The sequence below is a fragment of the Mastigoproctus giganteus genome, chromosome 1 (assembly GCF_048544385.1).
Source record: "Mastigoproctus giganteus isolate SK-2022 chromosome 1, ASM4854438v1, whole genome shotgun sequence".
NCBI lineage: Eukaryota > Metazoa > Arthropoda > Arachnida > Uropygi > Thelyphonidae > Mastigoproctus > Mastigoproctus giganteus.
In genome coordinates, this window is record NC_143575.1 from 100,620,832 (window position 1) to 100,638,406 (window position 17,575).

Below are 17,575 nucleotides of genomic sequence, written 5' to 3' on the forward strand. Positions count from 1 at the left end.
TATTGACTGGAATTTGTGGGTTGGTCACTCACACACTAACAATGCTTTTGTGGATTTATTGGATGATTGTTTTCTACAGCAGCATGTTCAGGAGGCAACTAGAGGGAGTAATACTCTTGATCTGATTATCAGTAATGATTCTTCATGCATCAAGAATCTGCAGATAAAGGAACCACTAAGTGGCAGTGATCACAGTGTGCTGAAGTGGGATTTACTCAAAGAGGTAACTACCATTAGGGGTAAAGGGAAGGGTTTTTGCTTTCGTAAAGGCGACTACGATAGACTGAGACAGTATTTAAATTCTATACAGTGGGACCAACTGATGATGTTACCAACAGCAAATTCAAAATGGGAAGCATTCAAAGAACTTATCTTGGAAGCTACTAGGCTTTACATACCAACTAAGAAATATTGTTCATACTTTACATACCAACTAATATTTTTCAAGGTTTAGGCCTAAATGGATGTCAGATGAACTAATTAGACATGTGACAGAGAAGAAAAATGCATGGGATACGTATAAATTAACATGTGACACAGAAGCCTATGATAGATATAAGCTGGTCTGTAACCAAGTTACAAAGGAGGTTAGGCAGGTGAAGGCAGATTAGGGGAAATCTTTGGCAAAGGATGCAATGAAAAACAGCAAAGAGTTCTTTACTTATGTAAACTCTAGAAGGAAGGGGATGAATCAGATTGGTCCACTTGATATGATGGTTCAACTGTTGATGATCCTGCTCAGGTAGCTAGCAAACTAAATGAATATTTTGCATCAACATTCAAACATGAGGAGTTATTTGGGGAGGGGAATGCTAGAGGTGTATTCAACTGTGGCATTAAGCTAGATAATCATGTAATAACTGAGAGTAAAGTGGAGAAGAAATTGTTGAAGATAAACACAAGAAAGGCATCTGGGGTGGATGGAATCTATCCAGTTATATTAAAGGAGGTGGCAAAGGAAGTAAGCAAACCCTTAGCCATAATTATGAGAACTTCATTGGACTCAGGGGAGATACCTATGGACTGGAGATGTGCAAATGTGACCCCAATCCACAAAGGAGAATCAAAGGGAGACACAGATAATTACAGACCTGTAAGTTTAACTTCTGTTCCAGGGAAATTAATGGAGGCACTGGTTAAAGAAGTATTGCAGGTTCATCTAGACAAGACTTGTTATAGCTCGGACACAGCATGGGTTTGTTAAAGTCAAGTCTTGTCTGACTAATTTGATTGAATACTATGATGTAGTCACAAAGGAACTGGATGCAAAGAATAACTTTGATATCATATATTTGGATCTTAGAAAAGCCTTTGATACTGTTGCACATGGAAGACTGCTGCACAAATTGGAGCAGTGTGGCATTGGAGGCAAATTGCTGCTATGGATAAAGGGATGGTTGAATGGGAGAAGACAGAGAGTGGTAATCAATGGACACTGCTCTTCGTGGACTAATGTCATTAGTGGAGTCCCTCAGGGTTCAGTGTTGGGTCCATTGTTGTTTTCTGTATTTATAAATGATATTGATGATGGTATATCAGGCTTAATGTCCAAGTTTGCGGACAATACAAAGGTTGGCAGGGTTGTTAATGACACTAATGACAGAACCATGCAACAGGATCTAGAAAAGTTGAGCAGATGGGCTGAGAGGTGGCTGAGAAGTTTAACATTGACAAATGTAAAGTACTACATATGGGAAGCAGTAATCCCAGATTAACGTATCAACTCTGTGGTACCACACTGACAGTGGTAGAGAATGAAAAGGACCTGGGGGTAATTGTGCAGGCAGATATGAAGTTTTCTGAGCAGTGCATATGGTCTGCAAGGGTAGCTCATGGTGTCTTGTCAATGATATAGAAAAATTCCTGAATGATATACAGGAATTTTTCTAGCATGGATAAGGAGGTAATTATCCCCTTGTATAAGGCAATGATGGATCCAATAAAACACTGATGGATCCAATATCTCTCTATTACAGAAGATTTAGGAGAAGTCCGGTTGGCCTGCCTCCCTAAAATCCATTCATGCACACCTTCTCGATGGTAAGCTCTGTTATGTCACTTAGGTGGCAACCCACTATCCTGATTGTACTACTGCACAGTTGGTATATTACTCTGGAGCTGCTACTGCCCATACGCAGTACTTTGCATTCGTCAATGTTAAACTTCAACTGCCATTTCTCAGCCCATCAACTTAATTTTTCTAGATCTTGTTGCAGTAGTTCAACCTGTTGACTATTGTTAACCAGCCTTCCAACCTTCGTATCATAGGCAAACTTAGACATTAAACCTGATATACCTTCATCAATATCATTGGTAAACACTGAAAACAACAATAGGCTCAGCACTGAACCCTGGGGAACTCCACTAATAAAATTAGTCCATGAAGAGCAGTACCCATTGCATTAGCATTAGCATTAGCATTAGTAGAGGCATTTGATGCAAGAAAGCAAGCTTATGCGGCATCAGCCAAAAAAAAAAAAAAAAAAAAAAAAAAAACCACTTCCACTTCACCCCTCTGTGAAAAAAGGTCAGGTTACCTCCACGTGAATCCCATGGGAGCTTGAATCCCTCCCAAAGTGGAGGGGGTAACCTAACCTTTTTTCTTTAGAATCATGTGGACTACCGCATAAATTGTTTATTAACAAAATATTATTTTTTTATTATTGTACTTTTATTTTTAAAGACACTCGTGCGGATTCATAACGTTAATCAACACCTCAACAGCTATTCACTATATATATATATATATATATATATATAGAATCTTTCTTTCTTTTATATTATTTCCTAACCTAACGTTTAAGGTTAGGTCACTAAATATAAGGAAACCATTTCTATTATTTCCTAACCTGCCATTTAAGGTCAGGTTACGAAATATAACGAAAAATAAAGAAACCTTTTCCTTTTTTCGTAACCAAACCTAAATCAATCATTAACTCCAAAAATCTGCTAACCAATTATTAACTCCAAAAATCTGCTAACCAATCATTAACTCCAAAAATCTGCTAACCAATCATTAACTCCAAAAATCTGCTAACCAATCATTAACTCCAAAAATCTGCTTTTAATAATGAGAAAAAAAACATAAACAGTACAAAACTCTTATTAATTTAGTTTTCATCAAAAAATCAACCAACGTTTTATTTTCCTTACAAATTTCTTCCATCTTTAAAAGATTCATCGTTACTATTACCTGTTTAGCATTCATTACAAAACTATTATGCACCGTTCTTTACTCATAAACACATTATAATGCCAACCAATGACTACACAGTAGCTTGTCCTCTGCTGCGCCCCCCACCAGTCATTTCATCGTTTTCCACGCCTACCTGTCAATCAATATATCCTTCTCGATTTTGGCTCCAGACTGATAACACCTACCGTCTGTTTACCAAACGAGCAGCGCTAGAGTCCAGTGTCAGGAAACTAATTTTCTGTATAAGTTATCCGACATTTCTCGTCGTTCTTGTGTTGGCTTTCTTTACCTTAGCCCCTAATTTTTCTAGATCTTGTTGCAGTAGTTCAACCTGATGACTATCGTTAACTACCCTTCCAACCTTTATATCATAGGCAAACTTAGACATTAAACCTGATATACCTTCATCAATATCATTGATAAACATTGAAAACAACAATGGGCTCAGCACTGAACCCTGGGGAACTCCACTAATAATACTAGTCCACGAAGAGCAACATTGCTCCAGTTTATATGGCAGTCTTTTATGTGCAACAATATTAAAAGCCTTCCTGAAAGTATATGATGTCAAAATTATTTTTTGCATCCAGTTCCTTGGTCATTGCATCATTGTTGCCTATCAGATTGGTTAGACAAGACTGTCCCTTAACAAACCCATGCTGTGATTGCAGTATAATTGCATGGCTGTCCAGATAGCATACATTATTTCTTTAACCTGCGATTCCATTATTTTCCCTGGAACAGACGTTAAGCTAACAGGTCTGTAATTACTTATGTTGCCTTTCCAATAATAATAGTTTCTCAGGTTTGTAATTAATTTTATTTATTTCCTAAAATATGTGCACATCTCTTTGAGACAGCCTGTATTTTGTATATGATTACTAAACTTGTATTCTTTTGTTCTGTGTAAAATTAATACTCTATACAAAACATGAGTTTATTCGAACTGGAATATTTATCAACATTTTATATTTGGTACAGCTTGCTATTAGTGACACAAAACCAAGTGAATAACAAATATACAAGGATTGGTCACATTTGGATTGGTCAAATGTGTAAACTATGTCTCAAAACACACACACACACACACACACACACACACACACACACACACACACACACACACACACACACACACACACACACACACACACACACACACACGTCTTTACAAAAATGGTTAAAATCAGTTAACCTTAAAAGTAATGGCGGCTACGCAATTATTATAAAGAAACTCATCTACATTAAAGATTTTGATGGAACCATAACCATAAAAACAAAAATAAAAAATTGAGGTGGTAACTCATGAAAACCAAGTAAACTTCACTTTTTAATAAGTTAAAAATTCACTGATTTACAGTTTATCTGTAATTGATATCAGAATAGAAACAATGGCAAATATAACAACTGATCATAAAATGTAAGTTAATGGTTGGATAAACCTTACTCCTAATAAAGACCAAGCAAGTCAGAACTGAGTTGAAAATCCTAAATAACACTTTTTGTCACTAACAAGATTCAAAGTTGAATCTTACATAGCCAAGCGGTCAGGAGGGAGAGTGCAGTAGCACATGCTCTTTGAGTGGACCAAGGTTAAATACAATTAACGATTGTATTCGTGATTTATTGTGAACTCCTCTGACCTGGCGGTCAAGCCAGAACATAAACAAGAATCCAAACATGATTCCACCAAACATGATTATTGATGATGAAAAAACTGATGATATGACCATGTGATGTAAAAATTCATATCAAGTCATCTTTAAGCTTGACCAGGATTTCAATTATATACAGAGCTGAATTCTGAGGTGAAAAATTAAATCATCACCTAGTCAAATTGCTTAGAAAAGATTGTCTCGTATGTTTTTTAACACAAAATTACAATTTTGAAGGAAACTCTTTGTTACTATGTACACTGACAACCAGCTAGCTGAGAGATTTCACAAACATGCAGGTATGAATGAGTTCTGAGCATCTTCTAAATCAGATGAAAAGTCATCAGCTGGTGTAACCTGTGGCACTGCCAAATGTTTACCAATAATCTGAAATAAACAAACAGACATTATTATATTAATAATAAAGCAAACAAAAATATATTCCATGTAATGTAAGAATGCACAAGTTCAGGAGCACTATTTTTAACTGCAACACAAAAAAAAAAAAAAAACTGTGGCAAAGATCTGACTTTGCTAGTGTAAATATTGCTTATCGCCAAACATTCAGCTATTCTTTTTAATTCCTTAAAATGGAAGAGCTTTTTTTTTTAATTTGTTTATGAATTTAAAAAGTTCTTGTATGTTAGGAAAGAGGAAATTTTTACAACATTAATAAATATGGCATGCGCCTTAAATGACAGTAATACTATTGCTAAAAATTGTTCCTAATACTGCAGTTTCATAAAATGTTTAGAAAAATAATGGTATTTAGTATTATTAGTGCCAAATGATGCAAGGAAACAAGTTTATATAGCATCAGCCAAAAAAAAAAAAAAAAAAAAACACTTCCCACATCACTTGTCCATTCTCTCCTAATAATAATTTGTCTAATTTTTCCTTAAATTTATTCAAACTGCTCACTCTCACAGCACAAGATGGAAGTTTGTTCCAGCAAGAAAATACTTCTGGCTGAAAGCAAATTTTGCAGATCTATCCTACAACCATCCTTCCTCAATTTAAATTGACATTTAGCTTAACTAATCCACTGAAAGCCTTAAACACCTCAATCATATCTCTTTGCAAGTGCCTAGTTTTTCACACACTATAATTTGCAGAAGTGAAGTCTTTCTTGGTAAGAAAGACTTCACTTTTGCAATTCCCCCCTCCACTAATCTCGATGCTCTGCTCTGCATCTGTTACAACAGATCTACATCCTTCCTAAAATGAGGCTTCCTAACCATTGCAATTATACTATGGAATAAGTACATCCTTATCCCTGCTTGCAAAATTCCTATATATATATATATATATATATATATATCACTGACAAAACACCATAAGCTGTCCTAGCAGGTCATATGCACTTAGTATTAGTAATGGCTGCATGGTGTAAGAAAGCCTATGGCTTATGCTGCACCATCCAAAAAAAAAAAAAACCCCCGAATAAAACAATGAAATAAAAAACTAATAATTAATAAAATAAAATGAAATTAAACCTATCATCCTATGCATTTCTCTCACCCAAAGGTACTATCCAGATGACCTTTGAATTTTCCCAAACTGTCAGCCTCTACTACCCATGTAGACAACTTATTCCAGTAATTTATAACTTGCTGGCTAAAATAAAACTTCCTGCAGTCCAATGTAAACATCTCCTCCTGTCACTTGAATTTATGTGCCCTAGTTCTAGCATCATTTATAATCTTGAAAATTTCATCCTCATTCATTTTACTGATGCCTATCAGAGCCTTAAACACCTCAATCAAATCTCCTCTAAGGTGTCTAGTTTCCAAACTCTGCAACCCACATATTTGAAGTCTTTCTTCATAAGGACGCCCTTTTGCCAATCTCACCAGGCGAGTTACCCTTCTTTGCACCCTTTCAAGACGCTCGATGTCTTTCTTTAGGTGCTGTCTCCATACTTGAACACAGTATTCCAAGTGTGGTCTAACAAAAGCCTTATATAATGGGATTATCACATCCCTATCTCTATTTGCAAAAGTTCGATAGATCATCAATAGAACACCATGGGCCTTCCTTGTAACCTGTTTACAATGCTCAGAGAATTTCATGTCTGACCATATCATAACACCCAAGTCCCTTTCCTCCAGTACTGGGTTTAGTTGAACTCCACCAAATGAATAAGTTATTTTGGAATTACTGTTTCCCAGGTGTAATACCTTACACTTTGTTGGATTAAAGAATAGCTGGCGCATCCATAGCCAGGTGGGCAGGAGCAGCAGTGCATAGCATACGCTTCTTGATTAGACCGGGGTTCGAGCCCATGACCGCCAAATACAGAGGATGCAGAAAGGTCAGGGAATGACCACAGCATATCCCAGGAGCAATAAGGCCTTAGTTGCTAATGCTCCTAAAAACCAAATAACAAACAACAACAAAGCATAGCTGCCATTTTTCTGTGAAGTCTATCTAGATCTCTCTCTGAAGAAGCTCAGCTGGACAGTGATCATTAACTACTCTACCAATTTTAACATCATCTGCAAATTTAGACATCATGCCCTCTATCCCTTCATCAATATTGTTTATGAAAATTAAAAACAACTGTGGTCCTATACTGATCCTTGGGGAACCCCACTTCTTACATCAACCCAATCTGAGGAATAGCCATTTATCACAACCCTCTTCCTCCTTCCCTAAAGCCATCTTGCTATCCATCTCAGAACCTGTTCCAACTTATAAAGCAACTGCTCATGTGGGATTGAGTCAAAAGCTTTGCTGAAATCTAAATAAACAATGTCGAAATTATTCCCTAAATCCAGCTCATGAGTGACCCTTTCAAAATAGCGAACCAGATCTGTTAAACACGATTTTCCCTTTAAAAAACCATGCTAAGTATCCTTGAGAATTTCCATTCTATTGAAATGATTCTGAATTCCACCCTTGGTCATTGCCTCCCTAAAGAAGTCAGACTGACTGGTCGATAATTTTCCACTTCACTCTTAGAACCACCCTTATTTATGGGAGATACATTGGCACTTTTCCAATCCAATGGAATCTCCCCAGAGTCTAGTGATGCTTGCATAATTAGCCTCAATGGTTCAATGCACTCACTTGCCGCCTCCCTTAATATTATAGGGTATATTTCATAAACTCCAGGAGCCTTACTGGCTTGTAGGCTCGAAAGTTTTTTCAATAAATAATCTTGCGAAATTTCAATATCATTAATTACATATTTTTCAACTTTGCTCCCACAATTTCCCATTGCCACAAAAGGTTTTTCTTCTGTAAATATCGATACAAAATAACTGTTGAGTTCATCTGCAATGGCAGCTGGTGTATTTATTACTATACCCTTTCCCTTATGTAAAGGTCCAATCTGGTTTATCCTGCTCTTCTTAGCATTTATATATCTGAAGAATTCCTTATCCCCCCCCCTCTTTGCTGTGTTTGCTAGCGATTTCTCATAAATTGCCTTTGCCTGTTGAACCTTTTCTGTGGCTCTATTACAGATCATCTTGCAGCTGTTATAGTCTTCAGTACTTTTTATTGTTCTGTAACTTTTCCATGCCACCTTTTTCTGTTCAAGTAATGTGGCAACTTCACTATTCATTCAACTTGGAACCCTCCTCATGGAGTATTTTTTTAATGGTAAATATGCATTCAAAGCATCTGTGATTAATGTTTTAAAAGCATACCACAGTTCAATTGTATTCGTTCTCTGTGTGATATCTACCCAGTTAATAGAGGCCATGTAGCACCTTAAGGCATCGTAATTTTATTTTCTGAAATTATAACCCATTCCTTTGCCTTTTACTACTGCTACTTCTCTCTTCATCATACTCCGTAGAACTCCGTGATCACTTCCTGCTATGAGTTCCTCTACTGTCAGCCCTGTTATGTCATCTGATTCATGGATGATGATGAGGTCTAGGATATTCTTTTCTCTAGTACTTTCCCTGATATGTTGATACAAATAACAGTCATCTAGTTGATTTAAAAATTTTATTCCCCATGTCGAGTTTCCTTCCCATTTACTCCAATCAATTAGAGGCAAATTGAAATCACCCATAATAAGACATTGACGCTTACTTGCCCATTCCATTTGCATGTAAAAGCTTTCATCATAATCTTCACAATCACCTGGTCTGTGGATTACTCCTACTCGCATTATACCTTTGTTTCCAAATATCTCACACCATACAGATTCTATACTAGCACATGAAACGTCTGAATCCGGGAAAGCTATCGTCACACTCAGGCTGCTTCTGATAAGAAGCATTACCCCACCACCCCTTCTATCTACCCTATCCTTCCTAACTACATTATACAAGCATACTGAAACTCATCATCCCCTATTTCCGGGTGGCACCACGTTTCCGTAAGCCCTATTATGTTCGTATTACTTGTTTTAACCAGCAGTTCGAATTCGCTCATTTTAGCATTAGTATTAGCATTAGCATTAGTAGAGGCATTTGATGCAAGAAAGCAAGCTTATGCAGCATCAGCCAAAAAAAAAAATTAATAAATAAATAAAAAATAACCACTTCCACTTCACCCCTCTGTTCGTTCGAAATACCTGTCCAGCTGAGCTTTAAACTTATTCAGGCTATCAACCTCCACGACAAGGGATGGAAGTCTGTTCCACCAACCAGCCACCAGCTGGCTAAAGGCAAATTTCCGCACGTCTATCCTACATCTGTCTTTCCTCAATTTGAATTTATGCCCTCTCAGGTGATTATTCTGAGCAAGAGGGAGAATCCCATCAGCAATGAGCATGCTCAAACCATTCAAGACTTTATACACCTCTATCAGATCACCTCGCTGGTGCCTAGTCTCCAGACACTGTAATTTGCAAAACTTAAGCCTTTCTTCATAAGAGCACCCCTTTGTTCCATTCACCAATCTTGTTGCCCTTCTCTGTACTCTTTCCAGCATCTCTACATCCTTCTTAAAATGAGGCCTATAGACCTGTATACAGTACTCTAGGTGTGTCCTGACCATTGCCTTATACAAGGGAATAATCACCTCCTTATCCCTGCTAGAAAAATTCCTATATATCATCGACAATACACCATGAGCTACTCTTGCAGCCCATCTGCACTGCTCAGAAAACTTCATATCTGCCTGCACAACCACCCCCAGGTCCCTTTCATTCTCTACCACTGTCAGTGCAGTACCACAGAGTTGATACGTTAATCTGGGGTTGCTGTTTCCCACATGTAGTACTTTACATTTGTCAATGTTAAACTTCATTTACCACCTCTCAGCCCATCTGCTCAACCTTTCCAGATCCTGTTGCAGTAGCACATTATACAAAGGAATAATCACCTCCTTATCCGTACTAGCAAAATTCCTGTATATCATTGACAAGACCCCCATGAGCTGCCCTAGCAGCCTGTCTGCACTACCCAGAAAACTTCCTATCCGGCTACATAATTACCACCAGGTCTTTTTCATTCTTCACTACCCTGAGTTTTGTACCACACAGTTGGTACATCACTCTGGGGTTACGGCTGACAATATGCAGTACTTTGCATAAACCAAATTTTAAGATTGATCTAGTTCTGGGAACAATCTGGTCAGTGGCAGACTGGTCAGGGTGTCAGTTTGCCTGATGGCAAGTGGGCCCCCTTGCAATAACATTAGACAATATGTTAAAAATGTTAATGACCTTTTAGTTGCTTGAAAATATAATAGTTGTGGGTGGACCCCCTTTGTCTCCTGGCAACCAATATTTTTAGACCCAGTCTGCCACTGAATCTGGTCACTTTCAGACAGCTTTTAATAAGAACAAAAGTATCCCCTGCCTTCACTTATTAAAAGGAACAATAACAGAACACTATCTACACTATTAGATTGGTGGTGCTAACCTTTCTGCAAACAATGGCCTTACTAAAACTTTCATGCTAGGGTTGTTGGCTGTTAAATCTATAAAACATCCTATAATACTGCTATGCAGGCCAAAGAGAGAATTGGATGAAGATAATTTTGGATATTTCTTGGGATGCTCTGAAAAGCTGCACACAAAATCTCTTTTGAGGGCTAGAGATAGTTCATAGGTGGGACACCACTCTATTGGATCATTAATAATTATTAAAGCAGTAATAAATAATAAATTTTTGTATACACTACCAAAGAATAGTAAAATATATAAATTTAGTTTGCTAGCTTACAAAAAAACACTTACTGGTATATTCTGAAGACTAGCCCATCCAAGAACAACCATAAAATTGAATGTCTGAAATAGCAATAGGAAATAATTTCTCACATATATATCTGAAATTACATGATTTAATTGAAATTTATCTTTAAAATGATTTTTTTTGTTAGTTACATGCCTAAGGAAGGAACAAACTAGTAGTACTTAACAAAATAATATCAGAAACCTAGAACAAAATTCTATTCAGAGGCTCTGAGAAACTACTTATACTAATGAAATAAAGACACCAAATCAAGAAAGGTAATAATTTGATACAGTATTTGTTAATTATCTTTTTAAATTTAATTCAATATAATATTAACAGACCAAGCTTTCTATACAAAACAATAAAACTAATAAAAGACACAATTTTTTTGTGTCTTGTATTAATTTTTTAAGTGCCAGGTCCAATGCAGTATTGAATCAGTTTGGCATGACATAAGCACTTTGAAAACAAAATTGAGTGTAGGATTATATTATAGGCCGAAAATGACTGTGAAGAGCATAATGAACAACTGTAAAGACAAATAAAGTGGGCCAGTAAATTAGAATGTCTTATAATATGGAATTTTAACTTTACAGACATTGTTTGGAAATTGTGAGTTGGTCACTCACAGGGTAGCAAGACTTTTATGGATTTAAAGGATGACTGTTTTCTATACCAGCATGTTAGAGAGGCAATAAGGGAAAACACTGTTGATCTGGTGATTGGCAGCAACTCTTCATGCATTAAGAATCTGCAAATGAGACAACCACTATGTGGCAGTGATTATAGTGGATTGATATGAGAATTACTTAAGGATGCAACTACTGTCAAAGGCAAAGAGAAGAGGAGTTTGATTTCATAAGGTTACATCAGTTGTCTCAGGAAGTTCTTAAATTCTATGTAGTGGGACAAACTGAAAATGTGGTCAATAGCAAATTCTAAGCGAGAAGCATTTAAATCATGGGAGTGGTGTGTTTTTTTTTTTTTTTTGGCTGATGCTGAATAAGCTTCCTTTCTTGCATCATATGCCTCTGCTAATGCTAATGCTAATGCTAAATCAACTATAAAATACTGTTCAAGGCATAAACATAAATACAAGACAGGGTAAGACATAAATGGATGTCAGGTAAACTGATGAGACTGTCAAAGTAGAAAAGAAAAATGTATGGGATGCATATAAATTATTAGGTGATACAGAAGCCTACAGTAAACAAATTGGTCTGCAATCAAGTCACAAAGGAGGTTAGGCAAACTAATGTTAGGCAATCTGCCATTATAAAGATGCATCACTGCCAAAGATGGAACAAAGGGAAGAGGTGGTCCTCAGTAGGAGATATGGCTACCTCTAATGTCAATGCAGGCTTTGCGCTCCCTGTCCATACTTAGAACAATGTTGTTGACCCCAGGGGCTCACATCTGGTGAGTATGGGCTTGGCACGCCCAGGGTCCTGAGCTGGGCATGCCAAGGTCTTGGTGATTTCTTTCTATTCTCTCTCTCTCTCTCTCTCTCTCTCTCTCTCTCTCTCTCTCTCTCTCTCTCTCTCAGGGTAATAGGGAAATTTTTTTTTTTTTGGCCGGTGCAGAATAAGCCTCAGGCTTCCTTGCACCATATGGCTAATAATAATAATAAAAACAGCATCCATTCCTCTGTCAGTGCCATCTTCAGCTGGTGAACTTTTTCTGGTGGGTGTGGATGTGCCGCTAGGCATCTCCCCAGAGCATCCCATATGTGTTTGATGGGATTTAGATTGGAGGAACGGGAAGGTCAATTCATATTAACAATGTTCTCACTTTCCAAAAGCATATCAACAGCTACAGTGCGATGGAGTGTGGCGTTATCATCCATAAACACGAAATCAGGGCCAATGGCACCTTGGAACAAATGCACATGGGGAAGGATTACCTCAGTACAGTAGCGTGCACCAGTTACAGTACTGCCTTCCAGTATCTGGAGTTTTGTATGTCCATCCAAGATAATGCCTCCCCAGACGAGAACACCTCGACCGCCATATCTATCCCTTTCAGTTATGTTTGCAGGGTGATACTGTGTACCCACCTCTGGCCAGATTACCTGATGTCCAGAATTGCTACTGAGACTGAATCTACTCTCATCAGTTTTTTTTTTTTTTTTTTTGTAGTTGTTGGTGCATCAGCTTCTGTGGCCATAATGCACCTCCCAAGGTTTTTGCAGTACTTTGATCCAAGCCCGAGGCGGGATTCATTCCCGCGACCTTTGGGTTGCTAGGCAGACACTTTACCCACCCGGCTAGCCCGGTCGGCACTCTCATCAGTAAACAGTACCTTAAGTAAAGATTTTGTGGTTGTAACCTTTAGAAATAGTGTTGGTCCTTAAGTTTTGCATACCAGTATAATTGGATACTATGAAGAACTGGATGCAAAACATAATTTTCATATCACATACTTAGATTTCAGAAAAGAGCTTTTGATAATATTTAACGACTGCTGTATAAATTGTGACATCAAAGGCTACAGATAAAGAGGTAGTAGTGGAGTGGTAGAAGGCAGAGAGTGCTTATCAATGGGCATTGCTATTTTCTATATTTATTAATGATTATGATGAACTTGTTTTCTTTAATATCATTAATTTATCATTCATGATATTAAAATTACTGATAATTACTTAATGTTTAAGTCTTAAGATTGATGTCTGAGTCTGTAGATGATATGAAGGTTTTCAAGTGGCAGTAGTGTCATTAACTGCCTTGAATAGGTGGTTAATTAGTAATCAGGGTATGCTACTGCAACAAGATCTAGAAAAAATAAGCAGATGGACAGAGAGGTAGCAAATGACATTTAACATTGACAAATGCAAGTTACTGCACAGTGGTAGCAGTAATCCCAGATTAACATATCAATTGTGTGGTACTGCACTCAGGATAGTGGAAAATGAAAAAGATCTGGGGATAATTGTGCACTCAGATATGAAGTTCTTTGAGCAGTGCAGACAGACTGCCAGGGTAGCTAATGGGGTTTTTTTCCAATGATATACAAAAATTTTTCCCAACAGATATAAGAAAGTGATTATCCTGCTGTATAAGGCAATGCTTAGGCTATATCTTGAGTACTGCATATAGGTCTGGAAACATTATTTTAGGAAGGATGTGAATCTTTCGGAACAGATGCAGAGAAAAGCAACAAGATCAAGATCAGTGAGGGGAAAAAAATGGATGATAATATTAAGAAATGCTTCAGTTCCCTAAATTGTAGCATCTGGAATCTAACCTCAATCAGCAGCTCTAGCTCTCTTCAAAGAGAGCTGATTGAGGTGTTTGAATGGATTGAGTAAGCTCAATGCTGATGGCATCACAGACTCCACATGAGGGATATAAATTATTATTATTATTATTATTATTATTATTATTATTAGCCATATGGTGCAAGGAAGCCTGAGGCTTATGCTGCACCAGCCAAACAAAAAAAAATTGTGAATTACCCTGAGAGAGAGAGAGAGAGAGAGAGAGAGAGAGAGAGAGAGAGAGAGAGAGAGAGAGATCAAGAATCAGAAGTAGAAAGGAATCACCAAGAAAGAGAAGAATGATGATATCCAGCTCAAGACCCTGGGTGTGCCAAGCCCATACTCACCAAATGTGAGCCCCTGGGGTCCTTCAAGATCTGGATAAATTATATGGATAGAGTGAAAAATGGCAGTTTATGAAGTATAATGTTGCAGGACAAACATGCAGAAATTTGCCTTCAGTCAATGGGTAGTTGATTGTTGAAACAAACATTCATCTGGTGTTGTTAGAGGTGGGAATTTTGAATAAATGTGAGGAAGTACTAGACAAACTTTTATAGAGGGGATGTACAGGTAATAATGGGAATTTTTTTTTTTTTTTTTTAGATGGTGCTGTATAAGCTTATTTTCTTGCATTGTGTGTCACTACTAATAATAATATTAAATATTGTTTAAAAATATGTATCAACTCATCAGGCATTTTTTCTGGGCATTCTATGGACCTTTCACCACAAAAAAGTTAAGGGACCTATTTGATTTACTCTCTTCTTTTTTTGTATTTGCATATAAGAACTCCCTGTCCTCATCCTTAGTTCTCTTGGCTAGTGCTTTCTCATAATCAGCTTTTGTCAGTCTTACCCTGTTAGTGGCTTTGTCACATATGCTCTTATAACACTCACACAATTTTTAATTGCATGATTGTCTGTAACTGTCCTGTACTTGTTTCTTTTTTAGAAATAAACTCTTAACCTCACCATCCATTCTTTTTGGCATATTATGTTGATGAAACTTTACCACTGTTATGAAAATATTTGTGGCTTCTAGGATAAATCCCTTGAATATTTCTCATAGCATATTTGAATCTGGCACCACAGAGTAGTCTCTTGAGTTAATTGAGCCAAAAAAATATCTCATTTCATTATAGTCTTCTCTCTTGGAATTGAAACTCTTGCCTTTACCTATGATAGGTTTCTTTAGATGCAACTCATTTATGGTATTATGGTCACTCCTGCTCTTGTTTCCCCACAGGCAAGTTTCTGATATAGTTAAGCACCTTAGTGAGAATAAAATCTATGATATTAGCATTAGTAAAGGCAACCTTATACAGCATCAGCTTAAAAAAAAAAAAAAAAAAAACCCTTCTCATTTCATCCACTGACACCAAATGTCTGTCTAGTTCTGCCTTGAATCTATTTAAGCTATCAACTTCTACAACAACAGATGGAAGTTTGTTCCAGCAATCAACCACCCACTGGCTAAAGGCAAACTTCTGCACATCTATCCTACAACTGTCTTTCCTCAATTTTAATTTATGCCCTCTTAGGTGATTATTCTGAGCAAGAGGAAGAATCCCATCAGCATTGAGCATGCTCAAACCATTCAAAGCTTTATACACCTCAATCAGATCACCTCGCAGGTGCTAGTCTCCAGACACGGTAATTTGCAAAACTTAAGCCTTTCTTCATAAGAGCAACCCTTTGTTTCATTCAATTCAATAATCTTGTAGCCTTTCTCTGTACTTGTTCCAGCAGCTCTACATCCTTCTTAAAATGAGGCCTCCAGACCTGTATACAGTACTCAAGGTGTGGCCTGACCATTGCCTTATACAAGGGGATAATTACCTCCTTATCCCTGCTAGATAAATTTCTGTTTACCATAGACAAGACACCATGAGCTACTCTTGCAGACCATCTGTACTGCTCAGCAAACTTCATATCTGACTGCACAATTACCCCTAGGTCCTTTTCATTCTCTACCATTGTCAGTGTTAGTACCACACAGTTGATACATTACTCTGAGGTTACTGCTTCCCATATGCAGTACTTTACATTTGTCAATTAGAGTCCCTTGCACTTTTTCAGTTGTGTCAGGATAAGTAGCAACCAACCAGTTTGTTCAAAACACCATTACTATACAGCAGTGTTTCTCAACCTGTGGTCCGCAGACCACCAGTGGTCTGTGAGTTGTTGTAGGTGGTCTGCAACAACTCACAGACCACTGGTCTGTGATTTTATAAGTATAAAATTATATTTTATACTTACAATTTTATTGTAAGTATAAAATATAATTACAAATAAAATGAAAATTGGCAATCAACTGTTTACTTTGTTTTCACAAATCAAGAGATATCCCTTTGAATGTAAGAGATACCTCCTGATTGGAATGTAAGGCTTACAATGTAAGACATTGTGTGTCACCAGCATGCTGTTGGTGAGGCCACAAGCTTTCATCTGTCACAGTCAATCCCCAGCTTCCGAGCATGTAATATGTGCTGGATTTGTTTTTGTGTATTCATAAAGTATTTTTTATGTTTTCACAAAACTAGTGTGCAAGAATAACTGTTAAAATTTGTAATGATTATTTGATTGTGTATGTTGGGTGAATTTTTTTAGGATATTTTTAATTATATTATATAACAGCTGATATTTTGTTTGAGATTGGAATTATTTATTTTAGGAATTTAATATTAGCCCTTTACTCAGTATAGTATACTGAACAACATGGATAAGTGGCTAAAAACAGGATTTTTGAAACGTGAACTCAATACTAGTTGTGAAGAAGATCTTAGTGAAGAAACTTGTAATGATGAAGTACTACAACCTGGTACTAGTTCTGCGAAAGGAAAGAGAATGAAGAAAAAGAAGATAATGAGGAAGTATGATGAATCATATTTAAAATTGGGCTTTACATGGAATAGTATTGAAAGTGAGCCAAAGCCCAAGTCTTTTGTGCTACAAACAGTTGGCGAATGAAAGTTTAAAACCTGCAAATTGCGTCGTCATTTAGAAACAAAACATCCTAATTTCAAAAGTAAGCTGGAAGAATTTTTTTAAAAACCATTTAAATAAACTTCAAATAAAAAAAAAAGAGATCATTCTTTCATGTGTTAATCAGAATGAAAAATTATTGAAGGTTTCATATTTAGTATGTGAATTGCAAAATCAGGGAAAGCCCATTCAAATCAGTGAAAATTTAGTGCTTCCTGTGGCAAAATATATTGTGAGGACAATGATTAGTAAAAAAGCTGCAAAATATTTGGACCTTGTTCCACTTTCAAATGATACAGTTTCTTGCCATATTAGTGATATGGCTTGTGATGTAG

The 17,575-nt window shown here is 36.9% G+C and overlaps 1 protein-coding gene across 2 annotated transcripts in view; it reads right to left on the reverse strand.

Moving 5' to 3' along the window:
- Positions 1-4,539: 4,539 nt before the first annotated feature.
- LOC150091054 (natural resistance-associated macrophage protein 2-like) overlaps positions 4,540-17,575 on the reverse strand; it is a 91,013-nt gene continuing 77,977 nt past the window's right edge. For both annotated transcript variants that reach the window (XM_090381435.1, XM_090381426.1), the window contains 2 exons: positions 11,000-11,050; positions 4,540-5,238 (listed from right to left, as the gene is read on the reverse strand). In XM_090381435.1, the coding sequence (XP_090237561.1) occupies positions 5,137-5,238; positions 11,000-11,050 (153 nt within the window). In that variant the 3' untranslated portion in view covers positions 4,540-5,136. The remainder of the gene's footprint in view (positions 5,239-10,999; positions 11,051-17,575) is intronic.